Source organism: Prionailurus bengalensis, chromosome D1 (genome assembly GCF_016509475.1).
Source record: "Prionailurus bengalensis isolate Pbe53 chromosome D1, Fcat_Pben_1.1_paternal_pri, whole genome shotgun sequence".
NCBI classification, from domain to species: Eukaryota; Metazoa; Chordata; class Mammalia; order Carnivora; family Felidae; genus Prionailurus; species Prionailurus bengalensis.
Window position 1 is genome coordinate 44,723,460 of NC_057346.1, and position 26,022 is coordinate 44,749,481.

Consider the following 26,022-nt stretch of genomic DNA (forward strand, 5'->3'; position numbering starts at 1 on the left):
AGGGCCTGATCAGTTTGAGAATCACGTAATTTTCCTCCCTGCTAACGGAAAGAGGACCAGCACTTTACTTTGAGGGGGAATAGTTTGTAAATAGTAGATAATTGGAAACAAACTAAATTTAAAATCAAGTTATCTGAGGTTTATTTTTGAATCTCAGTAACTAGCATTGTGACATCTAGTGAGTTATGATCTCTGGATCTCTACTTTCCAATACTAAAATTAATCCATTAGACTAAAAGTTCTCCAAGATCCCCTTTTAGTTATCATTCAGTGAATAAAGACTATTTAAAGTATCTTCACAATTAAGTATGCTACTTGATTACATCTATCAAAGAAATTTCCAACTGGATTGTTCAACTCTTCAATATTGACAACCTAGTAAAAGACTTCATGTTTTAACAAATAACACACTTTGGGGAAGCTTCAGAAGGCAATGCTACTCTGTTGGTGTATCGTTAAGTGTGTTACTGTAATTACATGATGTCAACTTTTAATCTCAAGCATAGGGCTATGAAATCTAAAAGGCCACACCCTTGCCTTTGCAGTTTTTGCCTACATTAGAAAGCATACTCACTTCTGAGCTTTCAAGAGCAGTTCCTCTTGCCAAATTGAAATTGGCTTCCAGGCTTTGAAACCAAGATAAGGTTATACAGGGGAGAAAAAAAATTTCCTTTACCCTTCAAAGGTTCTCCTAGCTGGGATAAGAATTAAATCGACATGAAACAGATTAACAGGAGGAAATAAAATGTGATTTTGTATGTATGGGAACCCCACATACAATGATAAGTTCAAAGCCAGAAAGGCAAAATGAGGTATGGACTCCATCCTGAGCTGAGGAATAGGCTAGGGGCCTGGCACATTAAAGGAGAAGGGGACAATTCACAGGGCAATAAGAAGAAGAGCGGATATTTGGTAATTAGATCTTTGCCCTACCATGCAGATAGGTCAGTCAGATAAAATGTATCTCTGGTACTAAGTCTAATTCTGGAAAAGATCCTCAATTAGATTTTTCTAGGTAGTTGAGGGATAAAAAGTTTCTTTTCTTAAAAAATTTTTTTTAATATTTATTTTATTTTATTTTTTGAGAGGCAGAGCATGAGCTGGGGAGGGGCAGACAGAAAGGGAGACACAGAATCCGAAGCCAGCTCCAGGCTCTGAGCTGTCAGACCCAGCCCGATGCAGTGCTTGAACCCAGGAATGTGAGATCATGACCTGAGTCAAAGTCAGACACTCAACCGACTGTGCCACCCAGGCACCCCAAAAAGTTTCTCATGGCCAGGTAGGGCCTTGATTGCCTTCAGCTCAAAATAGTCAATATGCCTCAATGGCATGTTTTGGGGAGACTTGCTCTGAACCCCCTCAGTTATTATGCATTTATTTAAAAACCCCAGGACAATTTCTGAGTGTGTGTGTGTGTGTGTGTGTGTTTTGTTTTTTTTGTTTTTTTGAGAGAGAAAGAGCCAGAGAGAGAACGGGAACATACACTAGTGGGGGGGTGGGGGGAGGGAGAGAGAGAATCCCAAGCATGCTCTGCATGCTGTCAGCATGGACCCTGATTTAGGGCCTGATCCAGGAACCTGATGGAAATCCATGACCTGAGCTGAAATCAAGAGTGGGATGCTTAAATGACTGAGCCACCCAGGTGCCCCAATTTCTGGGTGTTTTTAAGTCATAATCTAGGGAGACAAAGGTGAATAATGAGCATATTTATTTGTAACCACTGTGATGAGGGCAAAATACGTGTGCCCTAGAGGACAGGGACACATAAAAGTCTATCTTGTTCATCACTTGCCCTTGATGCTGACACACGGCCCGACACCTAACAGGCTCTGTGTATAAAAGAAGCCCCAACTTCCACCAAGAGTCAGGAAAAGTCACAGGAGCTCTCCCAGAAAAGGGTGATATTTAAACTAAGCCAAGAGGCACTTGGAAACAGTGTTACGTAATAATTATTGGCAGTCAGACTGGCACACTGGACCTGCTCATAAAACCAGCTTTCTCCTACCAGCTTCCTTCCTCACCCTGGGCAAGTTACTTCCTCTCTCTGGGCCTCCTGCTTTTCATCTGTAAAAGAAGGGGTGGAGGTCCACAATCTCTGACAGCTTTTGTGCATGTGTGTGAGTACTTGCCTTAACTAAATCCTATAAAGTTTGCAGGGAAAAAAAAAACAACAACTGATACACAAAAACCTGCAAGTTTGCACTCCAACTGAATTCTCTTGTGGATAATAAGTAAACAACGTTAACAGGAAACCAAACAAAACCAAGCAAAAAGTTGCTGTGAAACTTTTGGCAAACGGAAGGAAGAGCAGTTCTCAAACAGCTGGGGTGCCTGGGGGTAGCAGGCAACGTTTTCCCCAGTAGGTACAAAATAACTGAGTTGGTGAGGACTAACTGGGGAAGGGGAGGGAGTAAAAGAAAACTCCACTTGTTAGATCGCTTCCTCTCTGGGTCTTTTTCACACTTTCTGTCTATTCCCACCCCCACCCCCTCACCTCCGTTGTATGTCTGTCTCTTTCTGATCTTTAGTTGCTGCCTACCGCCGCACATTGTTCCCCCCCCCCTCCCCCCGGGGTTACTTCTCATGGAACAAAGTCACTGTGGCTCTTAAATCCTATTTGGAGACGTCCCATGGTAATAGACCCTGTCCGCAGGTTCAAGCCAGGTTCTGGTGGAGCTGCGGCCAGGTGCGGAGCTGCGCGCACCCGGGAGCGCGGTACTGCGCCCGAGCGCCCCTCCCCCCGCCCCTGGGGCCCCAGACCCCGCCCCCGCCCCTTGCAGGCCGTGGGTTTCCGGCAGCTCAGGCTATTTTAAGGCGCGTGCTGGGCTGATCGCTTCGCTGTGAGCCCTCTGCTCTTCGGTGACGACTTCGTCCTTCTCCTCCCCTCTGGGGCCCCGCCAGCATGGGTCCCAGGCCCCAGTCGCTGCTCGCCGCCCTCCTGCTGCTCCTCGCCGTCGCTGGCCCCGCGTACTGCGACACACCTGCCAACTGCACCTACCCTGACCTGCTGGGCACCTGGGTCTTCCAGGTGGGCCCCGTTGGTTCTCGGAGCGAAGTCAACTGCTCGGTTATGGGTAAGGCGCGGCGCCCCGGCCTCTCCCCCTTCCCGCTTTGGCCCGGGACTCCTTCCTTGCCTTCCCGAGCTCTCTGCCCCCAGCGTCCACGCGGAGCGCCGAGACCCGAGGCCGGTGCTACTGGGAAGCCAGGATGGACTTGAGGCCCCTTGGGGTGCCTTTTCCCGCTCCAGGGCCGAGAAGTCCACGCTGAGCGGCTGAGAACTTCTAATTGCACGTTTCCTTAGCCATTCCCGGGGCCTAAACACTTTTTCGAGAACTTTTTTCCCTTTTTAGTTTTTGGGTTTTGGTTTATTTGATTTGGAAGAGAGTTGAGACCGTGCAATCTTAGGATCTCCCTGCCCAATCTGCAGGGCAGATTTTAAAGCTGTGCCCATGAAAAATAAGCTCGAATAGCGGAGAAAATAGCAAAAAAAGGTTTTTTCCTTTTGTTAGCTTGTGGGAAAGAGCCTTTTTTTTTTTTGCCCAGAGTTTTTGACTTACACGTGTGTTGAAGCTACTAGTCCGAGAAAACTTTTGGTATTGGCTCTGCCCTTTTTCCTGTATTGCAGGGAGATAGATAAAAGTACTCCCTCCCCCCCACCCATTCATTCTTTTTTACTTTCTACTTCTTCATCGTCGTCTTTTTTTTTTTTTTTTTTTCGGGGGGGGGGGGGGATAACTCTTTAGTCAGTGATTATATTTGGGAATGTCCAGAGCCAAGCACAAAGTCTGGCTTATGGAAACCTCTGAAAGAAATGTCTCGTGTTAGAACACACTGGGATATTTCATTTGTCCTCAGAGAACATAGCTATCCTGAGGACAAAGAATTTAGAGAAGGGAGAAGAAAAAACACACAATCTCTGTCAAAAGAGGCACTCTTGTTCTGCCCAAACCCTTACCACCCTGTGGCATGTGGAGTGAGGGAAGCTCTCTGCCTCAATTTCCTTGTCTCAGCAGGAAGAGATTGCCAGGTCATTTGTTACTAAAACAGACCTATTCAACTATTCCAACTCCAGATGACTGTGTGGCATTTTGTAATCCTGGGCATTATAACCACCTTCAGTTTTAAAAGTTGAATTTGAAGGTCCGAAGCAGGAGAACTGTTCTGTCACATGCAGTCTCCTCTTTCAGAGTATTCATCTGAAACCTGGAAAAACTACAGTGTGAAACCCCCAGATGGACACAGCAGAACCCTTTCAGACAACCTCTGCTTATAAATCGTGCCTTTGACTTTAATCTAGTAAAGACACATGTAGATCCGAGCTCTTATCTTCTGAAGGTTGAAAGCTTAGTTGCTATTGGCACAAACTAGCTTTATAGGATAGAAACCTCGAGTTTGCCTAATAGCGTGGAAGGATTCAGATTATGAGGTTCTGAACTGCTAGAGCCATTGAGAAGGACACCCCATTTCTTCCCTAAAGAGATCATTTCCTTTGTCCTTGTGATATGATAGCAGATCTTTTATATTTTACATTTTCCATTTTTTGACTACCATTTTGTATTCTACCCATTTTTGGCTGTCATTTGAAACATCCCTATTCCTCCTTTTCTTCAGTGTTTGGATGCTCTAGGAAGGTAGGGCTGTACTTTTGGGGGACTCTCTGCCTGGTGGACATATTTCTGTCTTTTGAGCCTTCACTTCACTAGTTTTCCTGAGACACCTGTGGGAGTGTACAGGATGGAGACTCTGATATCTTCACAAGCCAGACTGGTCCAAATCCGGTGGCATGAAAGGAAAGCAGCTTAAAAATCATGGAAATTCTAGAGATTTCCCTGCCATTTGCCGTCCAAATAATTTTCCTCTGTTGTGCATTATTATTTATTTCTTTATTTTTAGGACCACCAGAAAAAAAGGTAGTGGTGCACCTTAATAAGTTGGATACAGCATATGATGATTTTGGCAATGCCGGCCATTTTACCATCATTTACAATCAAGGCTTTGAGATTGTGTTGAATGACTACAAGTGGTTTGCCTTTTTTAAGGTTAGTTTTGTTGGGAATGCATTTGTATTTTCAGTGATTTGATATCTGAAGCTTCTTCTAATCAGACTCTCAGAATTTTAATTTTAGATTAAGAAGATAACCCGAATTGACACCATTTTTCCCAAGAGATATTAGATGGTGTAATTTTGCCACTTTATTTAAAATTGTGAATTCAGTAAATTAAAAAGAGCTGTGTTTGAATATGTACAACCCATCTGTATTGAAATTTACATTTTGGTAAGTATGACTAAATTTATCTATTACTACACCTTTACTTTTAAATGTTGCCTTAGTCACTTGGCTCTGTACTGAATGTGTAGGAAAGATATGGGCGTTATAAATTTCTTTTTCTTGGAATTATTATCCTATCCTTCCATTGCTTGTTGACTCTGAAAAATTGATGACACATTCCTCAACTTAATAATGATGGATGGGTTATGTGCCAATACACCCATTGTAAATGGAAAATGTGTTTGATTCCTCTCAAACATCATGGCTTAGCCTGCCCTACCTTGAACATGCTCAGAACACCTAAATTGGCCTCTAGCAAAATCATCTAACACAGTCTATTTTATAGTGTGTTGACTATTTCATTGAATTAATTGAATACTGTAATAAAAGGGAGAAACAGAATGGTTGTAAGTGTATCACTGGTCCACCCTTGTGATCGTGGGGCTGACTGCTACTGTTCAGCATCACAGGAATGTTTCCTACTGCATAGTGCTAGCCTAGGAAAAATCAAAATTCAAAGTCCGGTTTCTAGTGAACGTGTATAGCTTTTACACCATATGTATGTGTGTAGCTTACCAAAGATGGTAAGTTGGACCACCGTAAAGTCCAGGACCATCTGTGTTATAATGTACTAGATGTATTAATGTGAATAACTGCCTTTAGTGAGCTGAGACAAAGAGATAGCGTGGGCTGAAGTAAAATGTAGCTCCGCCAATCCAACCTGTGTTCTTCTTTCACTGGGGAAGAAGCATTGTCCGTTCTTGTATTTTAACACCTTGCTTCCCGTTGCATACATATGCTGAGGTATAATAGCTTATTTAGCACAGATTTCAGTCCATCCCAGATAACTTTCTGAAGTTGGAACTTTTCCTGTTGGCAGAGTATTAACTGCTGTAAGTGAATTGAGGACACAAGCCTGAGACTCGCTGTTTCTTACTATAAATAGAGTATAAACAAAAACAGACTTGCATGGAGTAGGGTTTACAACTTTTGGAACATCTGGTAAGAGTTGGCCAATTACAGGGATCTGTGGGAAAGTGGGGAATGAATCTGTTTAGGATGATGAAAGACAGGAGACTAACAAAAGAGTCACCTCTGAATTTATTGTGATTTTTCTAACCTGGCTTGTGATTTAATCACTGGGCTGTGGTGCTACATCTGAGCCAAGTATATTTCTTAGAATAATAACTTTCCTTTTTTTTTTTTTTCCTTAACCTTGAGAATCCCTTTTTAACATGAAAAAAGGGAAGAGAGACCAAGAGGAAAAAATTATCCCCCTCGCCTGTTATTAGCTGGTTTGATACTCAGTGAGAACTGATCTATCCTTTCTGATCTATCCAGTTGAGAGCCAGCTGGTCATGTTTTTTAGTTGGAACCCATGCTTAACCATTTATGACACGTTTTAATATCACCCCTGGATACTATGTGTTTAAGAAAATAGTATCTATATGAATTTTTAAAATTGTGATACATAGGTGGTAAGCATAATTCACTCTGAATATAATTCTTGGTCTGCTTATTGATGAGCCTAGGGCTTTGCAGACTCCTTGTCGGTACTCTGCTATAGCCCTTCAAAAGTTCTTTGCCTTTGAGGTGAGAACCGTTTGCCTATGGAATTGATGTACAAGGAAAGACCTATTCAAGCTAGTTGTTGACTATGTACTCTACCCGCCTCCCCCGTGTCCTTTTTTTTTTTTTTTTTTAATTTTTTTTTCAACGTTTTTTATTTATTTTTGGGACAGAGAGAGACAGAGCATGAACGGGGGAGGGGCAGAGAGAGAGGGAGACACAGAATCGGAAACAGGCTCCAGGCTCCAAGCCATCAGCCCAGAGCCTGACGCGGGGCTCGAACTCCCGGACCGCGAGATCGTGACCTGGCTGAAGTCCCGCGAGATCGTGACCTTGCTGAAGTCGAACGCTCAACTGACTGCGCCACCCAGGCGCCCCCCCCCCCCCCCCCGTGTCCTTTTTTGCCTGACACTTGGTAGACACTTAGTTGGTAATTTGTTTAAATACTGAAAATGAATCCATGAAGTGGAATTCACTTGAGAAATAGGAGGTTGAAGTGTAAGATGGGAAGTTGCATACAAATAGATGAGTAAGTAAAATAGTTTTACCCATTTGGCTTAGAAAAGTTTTCTTTCTTCCCTTCTGTAGAATGGAGAAACTGTTGGGCAAACTTCTAAAGTCAGCATTTAATTGCCTGAACCATAACCAGAAATAGATCTGAGCAGTTTCCTTTTATTAATATTTTTCCATCAGTTTGTCTGCTCTCAGCTTAAATAAGAGTCCAAAGCTGGTAGGTACAGAGGGGACAGCTGGTGGCTGGAGGAGGAATCAGAATGCCTTTTTGTATTTCCCTTGAAATTACAGTGTAAGCACATTGGGTATTTTTCCATAACCTCAGAATGTTAAGTAATGGGTCAGTAGAGAGCCACTTCATAAAGTCAAATAAGGTTTTAAGTGTACTCAACCACAAATGGGAAGAATCAATACATACACTGTTGTTGGGTAGACCCCTACTTAATCACAGGCTTCTGGATGGCATTCTCTGATTAGGAGCAAGAATAGGAAGAGTGTTCTTGCATTAACTGATTTCAGTATATTTTTTGAAGTGCTTTTTAAAAATTTTTTTTTTTTCAATGTTTATTATTATTTTATTTTTGGGACAGAGAGAGACAGAGCATGAGCGGGGGAGGGGCAGAGAGAGAGGGAGACACAGAATCGGAAACAGGCTCCAGGCTCTGAGCCATCAGCCCAGAGCCTGACGCGGGGCTCGAACCCACGGACCGCGAGATCGTGACCTGGCTGAAGTCGGACGCTTAACCGACTGCACCACCCAGGCGCCCCATGACGTGCTTTTTTAAACAGAACCATTATCAGGGCTGTGTTTTCCTGCTGAGAAATCAGTCACTCTGACTGGTCAATAGTTAAGTTTTGTGATAGGATCATAATTTTAATAAACAGAGTAGAATATACATAAGATACTTGGTTTTAAAATTTCTCTTAAGCTAATCAAGCAGTTCTAGATCAACATGTTTTGCAGAGTGAAAGAATCTATGCTCTTTTGGCAAATCCAAGTGACAGTAATGGGGAGCTGAGTTTTAAATTTAACAAAAATTATAGAGTGGAATTGACTGTAGATAATAGGAAAGGCAAATATTTTTGGTGACACTGGCTAACACAAAAAGCTTGCTGGATTTTTACCATAAGTATCAGGGCATTTCCTGCAGAAGTACCAAATTAGGTGTGTAACTCAAGAAAAACGCAAACGTCTTTTTTTAATAAGATTTTTTTTTTTTACTGTTTATTTTTTATTTTTGAGACAGAGACAGAGCATGAACAGGGGAGGGGCAGAGAGAGAAAGGGAGACACAGAATCTGAAACAGGCTCCAGGCTCTGAGCTGTCAGTACAGAGACCAACACAGGGCTCGAACCCACGAACTGTGAGATCATGACCTGAGCCGAAGTCAGACACTTAACCAACTGAGCCACCCAGGCACCCAATAAGATTTCTTTTATTTTTTTTTAAGTTTATTTTAAGAGAGAGGAGGAGAGAGCAAGTGTGTGTGAGCAGGGAAAGGGCAGAGAGTGCGCCAGAGAAAATCTCAACCAGGCTCTGTGTAAGTGCAGAGCCCCATATGGGGCTTGATCCCATGAACCATGAGATAATGACCTGAGCTGAATCAGGAGTCAGCTGCTTAACCATCTGAGCCACCTAAGCACCCCAAACAAAAACCTGTTAATGTCACAGAGCTTTGGTCATTTATTCTACAGACTTAGAAAATATCTTTTAAATGAAAATTTATTTTTGAAAAGGTAGAATTATCAAGATATAAGCAGTATTTGTTATTTAGAGTGTCTCATGTAAACTACAACGTAGTGTTCAACCTACCACTGTTAAAGAAATACCTGACATTTTTGCCATGAATATCTACTACCTATATGTTCTTAGAAGGCAAATCAATTGGATTTCCAGATCTCTATGTTGACTCATACCAGGCCCTACCACTTGTTTCCTTTTGTCCTTTTCAGATATGCCTTCATTAGATTACATATTCGCATTAGATTGTTTCTTGTTGCTGTTAGCGTTTGTTGAACAGGTGATACATGTAGGATATTGTTAGCTCTGTTCCACACAGCCCAGTAGAGCCAACAGCTTCCACATCATTCTCCCTGCATTCCAACTTTGAAGCAATTGTGATACCACTACTGTTGGTAGGAATTTGCTTTATTTAATTCTCAAGCCTCACTTGGAAGGTGGGCATTGTTCATAATCTAAGTTTTTGTAAGCTCTTTCTTTTTCCCCCTTGGTTTTAACTGCTTGAGAAATTGGGAGTGAAGTGGGGATAATCTGTTGTTGAATAGGACTTCAAGCTGGATAAAAAGGTTGGAAGGAAATAAATCTGGACACTGAATTTTCATTCCTGGTAGTTTGAATTTGATAGGAAGCACTAGGTATATATTCTTAAAAGGTATATTTTTCTACTCCCCTTCCTGCATACATTCAATTATCTGAAACATTATGGGGAGTTACAATCTCAGATGTATTTAGGGCTCACCTGGGCAGATACCTAAGCATTTGAAATGACTGTAATGTAAAACAATAAGGAGTAATAAGATCAGTGGCAAAATGGAAACTGTCTTAGAGGCATTCATACTCAGTTTTTTAAAAAAGCAGTGTACTGGCCAAAGTAAATGACAGGACTATCTGCAGGCTAGTTTCTAAGAATTATCAAATTTAATAGCATTACCATTGGCTTATAATTGGTATGCCCAACAAATTTGTATCCCTTCAAAGTACCTGCAGATCAAAAGCAGCCAACCTCTTTTTTTTTTTTTTTTTTTTAATTTGTGTGTGTAAGAGAACGAGAGAGAGAATATCTTAAGCAGGCTCTGCTCCATGCTTAGTGCAGAGTGTGATGTGGGGCTCAATCCCATGACCCTGGGTTCACGACCTGGGCCAAAATCAAAAGTCTGATGCTCAACCAACTGAGCCACTCTGGTGCCCCAAAAGCAGCCAACCTCTTACATGAAAACAGAATATAACAAAACAGGATGTTAAATAATGGCTGACTATGTGTTGGGTGGATAAGTGATTTTTTTAATGCTTTTATGTACTTTATTTTTTATCATCACGTGTAAAGCTCCTCTGTACCGCATCTTCTCTAATGGCACAGAGGAAGGAAGTCCTATGAGCGAAACTAAGTTCCAAAGAAAACCCTCAAGTTAAATAGGCTTCCTAACCTTTTCCTGCTTCCCATTTCACTTTCTCTAAGGCTGCAAAAAAGGAACAGTAGAGCAGGAACTCAGACTTCATTTTGAAGATTAAGCCACTCACGGGTGGAGAAGATGTGTTGAAGAGAAACTAGTCTTCTGACTGAAAATTTTATTTTAGGACTGGCAAGCAAACCTTATTGATCTCTAATTGTGTGTTTGTTTGCAACCCACTAGTCTTGGTAGAACTTGAAGCTAAAAAAGACTTCCATGGTTCTTTCTTTCTTCTTTTTTTAAGTTTATTTATTTATCTTGAGAGACCACTGGGGAGGGGCAGAGAGAGAGAGAGAAAGAAGAGAAAGAAAGAAAAAGAAAGAAAGAAAAGAAAAGAAAGAGAATCTCAAGCAGGCTCTGCACTGTCCGCATAGGGCTTGTTGTGAAGCTCAAACTCACAGAACTGAGATCATGACCTGAGCCAAAACCAAGAGTCAGGTGCTTAACCGACTAAGCCACCCAAGCGCCCCTTCCATGGGTATTTCTATATCAGGTTGGCTCTTGAAACAAGAGTGGTATGTTGGGAAATCCATACCAGGGAATTGATTTGCACATTTTGTGTGCTAGTGACTTGTAAATTTCAAGCTTGTCACATCAGCCAGAAATGTCAATCATGTTTCTACAGTTAAGAATTTGGGAATCTTGTAATGTTTTTTTTGTTTGTTTGTTTTGTTTTGTTTTTTTTTTACTGTGCTTTCTGGGTTCATTTTTAAGATCTAACAGTTTAGCTTTTAGAATACTTGTTTTTAGCCTAATTTACTTGTTTTAGTATAGATTTAGCATACTGAGATCCAGATGTTGTCTTTTTTTTTTTTTTAATTTTAACAACTTGAGATTTACTCTTGAGTATTTCATTTCATGGAAAGAATCAGAAGTTTAACAATCCAAGCCTAGTTTTGTTTTGTTTTTTTCATGGTGATGCTTAATTGTAACATAATGACTTAGTTTACCATTGTGAACTCTTCATAGGATGTCACTGATTTTATCAGTCAGTTGTTCATGCAGCTGGGAACTGTGAGGGTACATGATTTGAGACATCTGAGGAACAAACTGGGTGAGCTCCACTGAAATTTTTAACTTACTAAAGAGCCAGCTTCCCTCCTCCCTGGTGGCTTATGCAAATTACTATTTGTTTATTCATCTGGGAAAGGGAGATGAAGACTGGAGAGATTAGGGTTTTCTTATACATTTCTTGCTTGAGCCTGCTTCTTGCTTTGCTACTTCTTACCTGCCTGCACTATTTTATGTGAGTGATCTTTCACTTTAGTTCATTCTGTTTGCAACACATCGAATTGGTTGTCGCAAGTATGATGCTCATAACATAAGCAGACATGAACCCAAAAAGGTAGAGACCCAGTTAAGAAAAAGTTAGCTCACAGTCACTTCACTTATTTGAAGTAGTTACACTGCCTCAGGTTGCTCATTTTTTTCCTAAAAAGACTCCAGAGGGAACCATGTGAAGCTATGGCATATTAGGTCTGTTTTCTAGTAGAGAGGGTGGCTCTTCCAGAGAAATTCATCTGCCTGGCACTCATCACTGTGAGACATCACCCATCTTTTGAAACTGACTCCTTCTCAGAACAGAGACTACTGACTAGGAATAAGAGGGTCTTTTTCACTTTTGACATTCTTCTCACACTTAGAAAAGGTGTTTTTTTTAATTTTAATCTTATTTTAGAGTGCACGCGTGTGCGGTGTGAGCACAAGCAGGGGAGGGGCAAAGGGAAAGTGAGAGAATCTCAGACAGGCTCCTTGCTCATCACAGAGCCTGACATGGAGCTCAATCCTACAACCCTGGGATCATGACCTGAGCCAAACTCGAAAGTTGGATGCTCAAGAGACTAAATCACCCAGGCTCCCCAAAAAGGTGTTTAAATCATTACTCTCACTGGATCCATAAATTTAGAGGTCTTAAAACTTTTTATGGAAGGGGCGCCTGGGTGGCTCAGTTGGTTGAGCATCCAACTTCTGCTCAGGTCATTATCTCATGGCTTGTGAGTTCGAGCCCCACATCGGGCTCTGCTGATGGCTCAGAGCCTGGAGCCTCTTCAGATTCTGTGTCTTTCTCTCTTTCTCTCTGCCCCTCCCCCACTCACACTCTGTCTCTGTCTCTCAAAAATAAATAAACATTAAAAAAATTCAAAAAACTTTTTATGGCAAAAGGGTGGTTAGAGAGTAAAGTTGATAGGGACTTAACTGTTCCTTGCATTTTTTTTTTTAAGATTTTATTTTTAACTAATCTCTACACCCAACATGGGACTCGCCTTCCACCCTGAGATCAAGAGTCTCATGCTGTACTGACTGAGCCAGCCAGATGCCCTACCATTCCTTGCATTTTAACACAATATTATTTCCCCTTTCCTCTTTCCCTACTTCCTTTACTTAGCTCCTAAGTAAAAAAGAGCTATGAAAAAGGGAACTGGGATAAGTGTTGAAATTTCCATAGCTTTATCCTGTATCAGTGTTTTCCAAACTGTTAACAGACCCCTAGTGGCCCACACATGTGCTGGGTAGGTTTACTCATCACTTGTCACTGTATCTTGTTAAACTTCAGAGGTTGTTCTAGGCAGCCACTATTAACAGATCAAAGTGAAAATTAGAGCTGAAATTAATCTCTTTTTTTCCCTGAATTCCTGGTAGTTGAATAAGTATAGATTGTGTAGTTTCCCTTCTTTCAGAATCTCAGGATCTTTTATAGAGTGGATGGTGGTAGCTTTGGAGGAAGACAAAATAGGCAACTTGCCCAAAATAAGCTACCCATTTTTTCCTCACAAAAAATAAGGTATCTTCAGAATGCAGTTGACAGAATTCTGTCTTAAAACTCTCTCTTCCTAATAATTAAGGAATGCCTCTATTAAAAGATAAACCCCCTTAGTAAGTGGGATAAATAGAGGGATAAATACCTGGAAATACAGATCAAAACAGCATTAAGCCTCCATTTAGGTTTCGTAAGGAATGCATGGTAACCTATCTATCTAGGTTGCTGGATTGGCCTGTTTCTTTTAAGTATATTTCAAAATTATATTAGATTCATACAGTGGTAGTTGATTTCAAATGCCTCTGCATGTGCTTCTTGAGCATGTTGGCTGCATGCATGATACATGTTGCTTAAGCTTTCAGCTTTGGAGAATGGCAGCTTTTGTGAATGTCTTAAATAGCATTAAGATTTACCAGCATTTCAAATACTAGCACTGTTGTTGTTTTTTTTTTTTTTGGGGGGGGGTTTCTTTTTTTTTCTGAAAAGAAATTAATATGATTAAACATTCTTAAGAGATCATCTGATTCTGGTTGGCTTGTAACTCTAGTTTTTATTGTCTTTTAGTTATTAAATAGACCATCTGTTGAGGGGCTCTTTTAAAACAACAACCAAAAACAGACTTTGGGGCTAAGAGGCAGAGCAGCATGCAGCCGTGGACCTTCTTACCTCTAACAGCTAGCCGAGGCCTCTAGCAACTACATTCCCCTTCTGGAGTCTTTCTGTGCATGTAAAATGCTGAGGAGTCCTGGTGACCTACCTCCAAGGCAGCTGCCCTCCTGAACCATTTCCCTGGAAAGCAGTAACCGCCATTTTGAAATGTGAACAACCAGAGACTACACAGGAAAAAGAAAGACATCTGGAAGTCTTAGGTGGCTTCACCATTCAACCTTTGAATGAAAGGAACTATATGAAACTCGAGTTTTTCCCTTTTGAATATTCTTCTATTGAAATGATTTTTCCAAACTCATTAGGATTTGAATTTTGTGTTGTATTTTGTTCATAGTGCAAATTTTATTCCCAGTTAAATTATCTTCTTGTGTGCCTTTCTTTCTTTAATTATCTTGACGAACCACAGGACCCATTGTAAGGAGAAATTAATGCTTCAGGATATCTTGAGATGCACAGATGTAAAGGGTAGAAAGATCATTCTACAGAAGACATGTTTGGGGGACAGGTTTCTGAGATAAGTCAAACCACAGAAGGGTATCCTTGTAGATCATAGGCCTGTAGTACCCTAGCCAGAAAGATGGGGTGATTAATATATTTTTTTTGTCTGTTTTTTTGATTAGGTCCCAGTTTTGTACTAAGAACTTGACATATATTACCTTACAAGATCTTATGAAGTAGATATTACTAGTTTCATTTTACAGATAGGGAAAGTTAGTCTCTTACTGGGCATCTAATTGTAAAATGACAAGGGCTAGCCTTTCAAGCCTAAGGACCTCCCTGGGGCTAAAGGATAAAAGAAATAATGGTACTTGAGTGACAGACATTTCCGTGGATTTTTTTCTGGAGACTCCCAGTTCATAAGCATCATGAATGTTTAATGGAATGAAATACGCATTGCATTGGCTTCTTTTGAAATGGTTTACATCTTATGTTTCCTTACCAAATTAGGCTATTCTCTTTCTTTCCTAAACCAGGGTCCTTTCATTCAAGATGAAAACTTACCTTCTCTCCTTTTGTGTTCTTAGAAAGGAAGGTTCTGAAAAACGTCACATTAAGTAACCTTGCCTAGTTGACTTCTCTTAATTACACTGTTGTTCTTATTGATTGCTATCTTTTAGCTCTTTCCTGCTAAACAGTGGACTAGTTTCCTGCTCAGTTGTTCAGAATTGATGAATATCAGTGTCAGTAAGCTGAAAATTTGGAACCATACCTAGTCCCTATTTTCTGGAGGGCTTTTCTCTTGTATCTGTGCTTGAATGGAAGAATCTCTAGATATCAGATTTTTATCATTTTATTTGTTCAGAGAACTTTTTATGACCTCTGAGTGGCCACTGGTCTGCTATTCTGGAAAGGTTATGTCTTAAAAAGGTGAAGTAACTGTATACCCAACTACTTCTACCTGGATACTTTTTTCACCCTACCTCTGGACCTGATAATTCATTACTCAGGGCCTTGATGCCACCTCTGTGAGACCTTTCCTAGCTCTCTCCATTGGTCAGAGAACTGCCATTGTTTTGGTTCACATCGTGCTTGCAGTTACCTCTGCTCAGGTAATTCTGCATTAACTGCTGTAATGGAGTGATTTGATAGTGTGTCTTCTTCCATACTGAAAAGCTGTATGTCAACCTGTGTATCTTCAGAACCTGATTACATAGAACTTTATAAGTATTTGGAAAACTGACCACACTTCTCTTGTCTTTTCAAAGACTTTTCACAAGTAATATCAGCTTACATAGATGTAATTCTTCTGTATTCCAGGAGCACAATCAGAAATGATGCTATGTTTATATTTCTGGTTCTGTGCCCTATAAATACATATCAGGTTACCTGTCTCCAGGGTTCTAAAAGAGTTGCATTTTTCAAACTAATTTTCAGGATGTAAAGTGACAAAGCAGCTAATGTGTGTAAGAATGTATTTAATATGGAATTTGAAACCACCTCTACGAAAGTTTTTTTTTTTTTCCTATTTCTCTGAGAAATTTTGCATCTAAATGTTTTGCTAATGGAAAAGAAGACTTGGTAGGTACAAAATTACAGATACTTGTGTTAGCAGGTGTCCTAAAATAATACCGCTTTGCATTTTCTGTCACAATTGTTTGTCTGCTCTGATCTTTAAACTCTGAGGGCAGGGATCAACTCTGTACTACTAACCATTTTATTCCCTTTGTATAATGTGATGCATGATAAATAATAGGCCTTCAATAAATGTAGAAGAAAGAAAATTGAATAATATATCATTGTATTGTCTTGTTTTATTAACATGTTTCTGGGTATATTGTTACCTTTATGTACTTAAGAGTCTGTAGTGGACCCTCAGGCCATATTTGTTGAATTGGCGTGGTAGAAAACAGTGGAGGATGTTAGATTTTATTCTGTTCATTTATTTACATTTTAATTTTTGTATGAGACTAGAAAAACCAAGATAGGGCTCAAAGTTAAAAACAGTAAAGTTGTAACTTTGAGAATTACTAAAAACTAAGTTAGCTGTCGGGGTAGATAGCTTTATGATGGCAGATTCCGCACAGCCTGGAGTGCTGTGGGCTGTCCTGTTCCTTCCCCCATTTTGGTACATTGAGAGGCACCAGCCAAAGGTTAGATTAGGTGAGCTCTTAGATTTGTTCAAATCTCCCAGTTTAAAAATTTATGAACGAGGAAGTGAGGAATGAGCCAAGAGATTTTGACAACTGTATTGAATGATAAATTGCTATTTTAACTAATTCTAGAACCTATATTTTGGTTTAACTGAATGTGTTTTAAGCACTGGAAATAAATGAATTCACTTCCACATACAAATCTGTCTTTACCTCAGTAAAATTCTGGAAGGTATTTGGTTACAACCACTGTAATGATTTCTTGGCAGTTTCAAAATTCATTGAAATTCAACTTTTCAAACAAATGGTTAAATCTAGTTAGGTAGAAAGCTAGAGCTAATCCTTGAAGCCGGCAGAGGGGAGTTTGTTTCTTTCTGAGGAAATATGTGGTACTCTTGGGTAGGTCTGGGAAAATAACAACTTAGTAAAAATGTGCCTTGTTCTCTTTCGTTGATGCTTTTTACACTCCAGACCTGACAGCAAATGAAAGCAGTTAATCTATATACAGGAAACAGGGCAGAACTCAAGTAAACATGTTTTGTTATTCAGTATTGCTGGAAATGTACTATCTCTGCATATATGCTTTACCATTAAATCATTGAGCTTCACGCCAGGTGTCTTTTCCTGAAATGTTGAATGATCTTGATGGATAAGACATGGTTCTCCAAATTTTTTTGTCATGTTTTCCACAGTGTGTAAAGGTACATTTAAAACATTATATACGTGTACTGCCATACTGATGTTTGCTATCAAACACATGAGGTAATATTAGATGATTAAATATTTGTCACAAAAATGGGTTTTGCCAAAATATATTCCACGATGATATTCTTTGAAAATAATACAAAAAGCATGCTTCATTATCATAAGAATCCGTTACCTATAATTTTCATTACTGAAAGTTTTCCACATTTGGAAGCACAATTTTCTAATTAAAATCTTTAAAAGATGTTAGTAGTTTTGATCCATTTTATTAAAAGTATGAAAGTATCACAGGTTTAGTAAAGTCTGGAAGTGCTGTTGGGTATTAGGGGTGGTGACAGTTTAATGGACTATTTTTTTTAAATTCGGGTAGAGCTAACACTGTTGTGATAGTGTCAGATTCGACAGCTCTCTGTTATGCCATGCTCACCACAAGTATAGCTAGACAGATTTTAAGTGAAACGTGTTTTATTGGTAACTAAGATTAAAAACTGAACACTGCTGTGATGGAACCATTAGAAAACATCTGATTTCAGAAACTTGTATTTGCCCGACAACTTCTACAAGGAACAGGGCAAAGGTAAGCTTTGTCAGTATTCTTATGTCTGCTTATATTAGTATTTGCAAATTCGGGTTTCTCTGCAAGTATTTTAAGCCACTTTGTGAAAATTAGCTTCATTAAATCAGATAGGTACAGAAATCAGTGTAAGCAGGCCCATGTAAAAAGGATATCCTGTGTCCTACCCATCACATGTGTAGCACACTGTGCCTGGCAGGTGAACTTCTGACCTTGACACTGGCATCGGTTGCTTTGTAAATTAAAGAACAGTGGAAGTTGTTTCTCAATTTTATTTGTATATAATTACAAATGTAAAAAAAAAATGTTTTTCCCAATATTCTAATGGATCATCTTTCATCTCATTTTGGAAACCACTGGTTGACAACCAGTATCAACTGTTCAGCTGACAGGTTGGGCTTAGTGTTTAAGTTCTTTGATGGCATAGTTACAGTCTTAAAACACCTTCTGTATCCCCCCGTGGTAACAGATAATCATACTTCTACTGTTGCTTGTTTCATGTTCCTAACTTTTTAAACTCATCAAAGTTACAATGTCATCTTTATCCTTCAAAGGTATCCAGTGTTGTAGGTATCATTTCCACTATCAGGTGAAGAAATTGGGGCTCCTTAGTTGTGGTTTGCTGAAGGTTACATGAATTATAAGTGGCAGAACAGGATTTAAAGGGCAAAGCCCTTTTACGAGACTGCCTATTTCTGATAGCCAGTGCATTACATAAAAGTATTCAAATATTTGCCAAGTATATTAGTCAGGGAAACCATGGAACAAGGTGATTTTAAACTTCTAAAATATCCAAACCTGTTCTTTTTCAATCAGTTAAATAGGTAACAGTAATGATAGTTGATGAAATGAGTGGGAACTTGAAGAGGGGTTTGAGAATGTTTGGCGACCTTGGGTAATTTTGAAGAAGCAAATGGATAGCTAGTAAATCCTAGTAGTTTTCTAAACCTAAATGCTAGTGTGTGGAATTTACATTTTATGAAATTATCTGTTGAAATTGGCATGAATGAATGGAAACTTAAATTACACCATCTGTGCGGGATGGTATTCGGACACTGATGTTTATATAAATGAAATAAATGAAAACCCTTAAAAATACTTTGGCTATATTTCAAGCTGGATAGTGTGGCCAAAACTTCAGCTTCTTAATTGGTAATAATGTCAGAATCACATAAGAACTATTTCACAATAGCAAAAATGACAGATACCGTGAGAACGTTCAAATCAAGAAAATAACATGAACAGCATGTGGTCCTTTCAAGGTGTAAGGTACTGACTAGTCAGCTTCTAGAGTGCTCAATGCTTCTTCTACTGAATCCTGCACAGATTACAGGGTATTACAACCCCGTCCTACCTTTTATAAGGTAATCTCAGGGTCTCTGTGATATCTTAGAAGCACTGCACTTTGATTAATTACAAACTTTGTATCTTTTCTGAGTTTCTTGTGTTATTGCTAAAGAGGACTTGGCATTTAGTTGTTCTTTCTCTTATTCATTTTTTCACTCATTCCATAACTAATTGCTTCCTAATGCCAGTTTCCTGCTTCCTGAATAAACAATCCTATTCTCACAGTGCCTTTTTTTTTTTTTGAGGCGAGAACAACCTCATAAGCTGCTGTGAAAGTGAAATGAGTCAATACATGTAAAACAGTATATGAGGTGGAGTCTACTATCATCCTGATCTTATAGATGAGGGTGCAGAAAGGATAAGTAACCTGCTTAGGATCACACAGACAGTAAGTGTCAGAGCTGGATATCCAGTCTAGGAAGTCCAGCCTGAAGACCATGTCTTTGACCTTTGCTCCCCATCAAAAAACCTTGGCAAAAAAAAAGGTAAAAAGATTGAATTAGAAAATGACCATTAGGGTTGCTAGAGAATGTAAGTGCCCCTTACAGGGCTGTGAACAGCAATTTGGACTTTACTCTTGAGAGTCTGTTAATCTTCAACTTTTTTTTTTTTAAAGGAAACAGTGAATAAAGTAATGATCCTATAACTTGTGAACCCATGTTTGAATTCTCTCTTCTCCATTTACTTTGCAAAGCATGTAATTTTTTTTTCTTTCTGAAAAGAGTGATGCCTATTATCCCAAGGAATCATTGTGAGGCTCGAATGATACAGATGGAAACTCTTTGCTGCATGGTTTGTCGGTATCTCCTCTCTGTTTTTGGAGTTGGCTAGTATGTTTACTTCTCTAGCTCTTTTTGAAAAGACAGAGTATATGAAGTGGTGTGTGGTATTGGGAAGAGCCCTTGGTTTTATAAATTCTAGTTTGACTACTTTTCTTATTTTGTCCCCTGAGACTATATTATCTCGGTTTCCTTGAACTTAGAAGATTTATGAGTGATGGGTAAGATATTTATCAAAATGTGAACTGATAAGGTGCTATAGTTCCATAATATTGATAAAAAATACAGAGTCCTTAAAAAAATGTGGTTAGAAACTTCAGCAAAATCAGTCATGCTTTGGTGAATTTTTTCCCCCTCTATCAAAATAACAAGTCAGCCTTCCCATCACAGGGAAAGTTCATTTGGTGTTAGACATGATGCTTGTAACTATGACTCATTTGTGCCAACCAGGTGAGCAAAACCACACTGATGAAAAACATGGGGCCCAGTTCTTCTCACTTGAATGCCCCTAACTCTTTTGGTATTAGGGGAAAGTTATTTCATCTGTGATCTAAATTCTGCCTAGATGGGGAAGTTTCCCGGGCTTCTCCAGCATGGTTAGCTTCTTGAACCACATGATGTAATGAATTATTTGTTTCTTTCATTGAATTGTGAACCTCTTAAGGGCTAGGGCCACATCAATACATTTATGTGTGTGTGCCTAGTACCTTGCACTGATGCCTGAGAAATAGGTGGCCAATAAATATTTGATAAATAAATGAAAGACCTTAGCAAAATACTCAATAAGTTCTATAAATAATTTTTTTCAAGTGTAATAGTAATTCCAAAATAGATGAGTGTTAACAGCCTCTAACAACACCTTGACCATCTCTCATAGGCATCCTCTTCCAGGACTTTGTAGGCTATGAGTTTCATTCTTAGGAAATTTTTTAATTTATTTTTTTTAATGTTGATTCATTTTTCGAGAAAGATGGCACATGCGTGTGCACAAGTGGGATAGGGGCAGAGAGAGAGGGGGATGATCTGAAATAGGCTTTGTGCTGACAGCAGACAGCTCCCTGTGGGGCTCAAACTCACCATGAGATCATGACCTGAGCCAAACTTGGACACTTAGCTGATGGAGCCACCCAGGCACCCCAAGAATATTTTTTAAAGTGAATAATTGTATATAGCAGTCCTCATTTTATAAATAAGAAGATTCTACCCAGAGACTGATTTTGCCTTTTATTTCCATTTTTGAAACTTCTTTGCATTTGTATTCAACTTAAGTGCTATCTTGTAATTTTTTTTCTTAGGTTTTCTACAGAGGTCGATAAACTTTTTCTTATAAGGTCAGGTAGTAAACATTTCTGGCTTTGTGAGCCTTAGGTATTCTAAGGTGGCTACTCAGTTCTGTTGCTGTAGTATGGAGGCAGCCATAGACCATATGTGCACAAGTGGTCCTGGCCGTGTTCAATAAAACTACATTCATAGAAGCAGACAGCCGTCTGTCCTATAGAACTCACATTTATCATTTAAAATGCCGTATAATACTCCTTTATTTTTATACATGAACATTTAGGACACAGTTCTTGGTTTTAACTTTTCTGTTGCAATGAGTGTCTTCCTACGTGTAGTATTTTTTTTTTCATTTATATGTATCTGACATATTTTGTAAGGTACATTTCAAGAACTCTTTAAAGTCTTGTCAGACTGCTTTCTGAAACGGCAGAGGTGGGGGAGCCTTGGCTTAACCCCACCTGGCCTGTCTGACCACCACACTGCAGAGAATGGAACACGATCAAGAGCCTGTGCCAAAGAGACACTGAAAAGAATGCTAAGGGGTTTAGATTCCATCAAATGAGGTACCAATATTAGTGTGCTTTTGATCTATAAAAATAGTAGTTTTGATTTTAATAAATATAAATTTTACTGATCCTTTTATGCAACACACCCTCTAATGTTGCAGCTTGGTCATATTCTAAGGCCCTTGTTTCAGTGTTTCTCATCCTGAGTTGGGGCTTTAGCAGGGACATGAGCAGGAAGCTGAACTCACACAGGTGAAGACATGCTTAGCCAGCTGTGGATAGACAGGTTTCACAATATCATGAACCACCAATACGGATGCAGAGTATAAATCTATGTGAGTAGTCCATACTCACTTATCCTGGGTTGTATAGCTTAGTGGGTGGTGAATCCCAAGGTTCAAATCTAGTTTTTTTGGATTCTAAGGCCAAGCATTTTTAACTCCATTCGTGAATATGATTTGAATTCAGAGAGAGTCTGATGCAAAGGTAATCCTACCTCTAGGTATAGTTTAGCCCATGCATTCCTCTAAACACAGGGGTTGCAAACCTTGGGCCTGGTCTTGTAAATAAAATTCTACTGGCACACAGTCTACTTCATTCATTTCTGTGTTTCCTATACAACTTTTATATTGCGGTGGCAGAGTTGAGTGGTTTTGACAGAGGCCTTATAGTTAGCAAGCCTTCAAATGTTGTTTCTCTGGCTTTAGAAAAGTTTGCCAACCCCTGCACACAGGTAAAGTGATACCTGTTTTTTTAGGAGTTCGCAAACTATAGCCTGAGAGTCAAAAATAACCTACTATGTACTTTTCGAAAGAAAAGTATTGCAATTCAGCTGACTGCTGGCAATTTGTTTATGTGTCATCTGACTGCTTCTGTGCTTTTGTTCCAGTAAGTCAGTGCCTGAAATTGTGCCCAAGACCCTCCTCATTGAAATTTAGCATGAATTTTCCCTTTCTTCCTCCCACATTCTGGGCTTTCCTTCTCCATGAGGAGATGTTATAACATGAGGGTTTGTAAGCTCAGGAACCTATGTATTTGAGTTCAGATCCTAGATCTATCACATTATAGGTGTTCAGTATTAACATTGGAATAGGACAAAGGGCCATATTAATGAAATATAATGGAGAGAATATTAATAATCAGGTTACTTTTCTCCCCCATAATCAGATTATCCTAATAAATTGTGAGGTTGACAGGAAAAAGGATTTTGTTTAGTTCTATGGAAATTTTTCATCCTTTATTTTTGTAGTTTGCTGGAGTACATCTTCTTTGAGTAGAAAAGTATAGTCTGACAGATTGAACAGAAATTTGTTTCTGCCGTGTAACTGCTCTGTTATTTTAGGAGCTACATACCCTCTCTCAGCCGAGCCTCCACTTACTTGCTGGTAAATGGGCTTATTGAAGGCTCTTTCCCCATTGGCTTAGCGAGGACTACATGAGGAGGAAACTGTTGTAAAATGCCTGCCATGGGGCAGATGCTCTAAAAATGTTAGGTTTTTTCCCCCTGATTTTCATTCCCAGAAATGTTTTGTTATGCAAATTTTGTTTTTGGCAGTCAGTTCCTGCAATCATAGAAAAGTTTATTTCTCCTCCTTTTGTAGAGTAATTCTCAGAATGTAACCTCTCAGGGTGCATTTTTTCTTTTGGTTGGCAGAGGCTGGTTCCCAAGATGAAAGGACTGTGAATGGGAGCCGGGAAAAGGGCCCTGACAGATGAGCACAGATCCATTTGCTTGACGTTTCCTTCCCTTACTTGGTTGCAGTATGAAGAAGAGTGCGGCAAGGTAACCAGTTACTGCCAGGAGACCATGCCTGGATGGGTGCACGATGTGCTGGGCCGGAACTGGGCTTGCTTCACGGGAACCAAGGTGGGAAGTACCTCTGAGAATGTGAATGTGAACACAGCACACCTTGAGAGTCTCCCGGAAAAGTGAGTTGTTACAAGGGAAAAATACACTTAGTTGTATAGTATGTAGAAGGATGCGTCTATGTTAATTCTTGGAAAACATTATTTTGATGATATACAATTTATTTAACATAGAAACATAGGCCATATTATATAAAACCTAACTGGAAAAACATGTTGAGTAATGGAATGGAGAGAAGAAAATATTTTTTCCAAGAGTAATGGACCACTGATGGCTTTCAAGAAAATTTATATGAAGGACCATAGAATTGCAGTGCCAAAGAAAGAAAAGAGCGGTTTATCATTGCCATGTGATTGCTTAACACTTGTACATGCCAATGTTTATGTTGCAACAAATCATAGGTGATACTAATTGAACATAACTTTTAAACAAGGGCAGTGAGTAACTGAACTGACAGTTCTTAGTAGTGATGTAGCAGTGTATTAGTTTGCTGGGGCTGCCGAAACCAAGTGTCACAGACTGAGTGGCTTAAGCAACAAAAATTTCTTTTCTCACAGTTCTGGAGTCCAGAAGTCCAAGATCCACCATGTCAGCCGGCTTGGTTTCTTGTGAAGCCTGTGTCCCTGGCTTGCACACAGCCACCTTCTCACTGTGTCCTTACATGTCACCCCTCAGTTTGTTTCCTAATCTCTTTTTTTCCTGAGTGCACCAGTCATATTGGGTTTGGGACCACTGATAGGACCTCATGTTCCTGTAATTTCCCTGTTAAAGGTCCTGTCTCCAAATCACTTTCCGAGGAAGTTTAGACTTGAACCTATGAATTTTGGGAAGACACAATTCAACTTACGATACGCAGTTAAAGTTTTTGTTAAGCAAGGTCCAGGTTAAGTAACTGAATCACACAAATGAGAGATTTCAGACTTTAGTTATTTGGAAGGAAAAGATAAATGGGTATTATTGGTAGCAGCCTTTTCTGTTTTATTTAGTTGTGAAATCCACTAAAAGTACCCATGAATAAATTTTCCCAGGCCAGGCCACATGGGCAGTGAGTGATCCTACAGTAGAGAAGTTGGGGATGTGGTTCTGAGGTAGAGACAATGGGGACAGGAGTTTAAAGAGGACAAGTGGCACTTGTCTGGGAAAGTACTCATAAAGATCTAGACTAATGCATCCTCTCCATTTTGAATTTAGCTTTTAAATTACTTTGCTTGACTTGATCCTTGAGCAACACTTTTCTTATTAAACTGTTCACTTTTCCCTCTCCCACTTGGGATGTGCTGTGTACTAATGTGCTCTTTTCGGTATTTTAAACATTGTCCCACTTAATGAAGAAGCTACTCACTGGCATGCTCAGAACCTCTTCCGCTTCACCTGTGAAAGGAGCATTTGGGACTGTGCTTTAAGGTCTTCTGCTTAAGACCTTAAGGTCTTCTGCTCTATGCTTAAAGAGATCTTTAAGGTCTCTCTCAGCTCTTAATGAACTGTTATCCCATAGTAAACTACATTATTTTTAATTTCCTTGGATCTTAAACACTGAAAATAATAGTGTTTAAGACCTACCTTGTCATTAGTATAGTGCACATGTCCCTGTCTGATGTGTTGCTAGGGTAAAGCAAGAAAAGCAGGACTAACTTACTGCTTCTTGAATACCTGAGAGTCAACAGTGACTCCCATCAGTGGAAAACACTTCAAACTAGACCTTTACAATTTAAAATTTGCCCTCGTATCTAAAGAAACAAACAACTGTAACTTGTTTTTATTTTGTTAGTGTTGTCAGAAACCAGATACAGGAAGTTTTAAAATCTGTTTAATAATCATAACTCTCTGGTTTCACACTTTGCAAGAAGGAAAGAGCTTTGATAAAAACATGTATACACATGATTATCAAAGTAGTTGCACATTTTTCTTATTATTTTCAGTGCTCCCAGGTTTCTTTGACTATGTCAAAATAATTCCTCTGTGAACATCTAAATAAAAAGGGAAAGAACAGTTCACAACATGCCTAGGTGTTACTCAAATTAGGTGTATCTTGCTTTGCATAATTGGGAAGTCTTGGATAATGAGTCACACTTCAGTGACAGAATCTTCTTAAGTAGAAATAATTATCCATAATCCTAGTACCTGGAACATAGGTTTGATACATGTTTGTATTGTATGACTAATCAACTTCTCCAGTCTTTTTGCTTTGTAAGCATATTCTCTGTGTATTAGATTTATTTATATCCGTATCCATATCCATACCCAAGCATTTGAGATCAGGGAAACCAGTGCTTCTCAAATTTAATGTTATTGTGAATCACCTGGGCATATTGTTAAAATGTAGTTTCTGATTTTGGTGGTCTGGATTGGATACTTGGAATCTGCATTTCTAATGGGCTTTCAGGTGTGGCTGCTAATACTGGGT

General features: G+C 39.4%; 1 protein-coding gene across 2 annotated transcripts in view; it reads left to right on the forward strand.

Annotated features, from left to right (window-relative positions):
- Nucleotides 1-2,785: 2,785 nt before the first annotated feature.
- The window catches only part of CTSC (cathepsin C), a 37,793-nt gene continuing 14,556 nt past the window's right edge, over nucleotides 2,786-26,022 (forward strand). Inside the window, exons 1-4 of one of the 2 annotated variants that reach the window (XM_043579978.1) lie at nucleotides 2,786-3,074; nucleotides 4,894-5,039; nucleotides 11,511-11,595; nucleotides 13,864-16,200. In XM_043579978.1, the coding sequence (XP_043435913.1) occupies nucleotides 2,903-3,074; nucleotides 4,894-5,039; nucleotides 11,511-11,595; nucleotides 13,864-13,874 (414 nt within the window). In that variant the 5' untranslated portion in view covers nucleotides 2,786-2,902 and the 3' untranslated portion in view covers nucleotides 13,875-16,200. Of the gene's footprint in view, nucleotides 3,075-4,893; nucleotides 5,040-11,510; nucleotides 11,596-13,863; nucleotides 16,201-23,513; nucleotides 23,681-26,022 lie in introns of those variants that run through there. The other variant, XM_043579977.1, reaches the window with a different exon arrangement.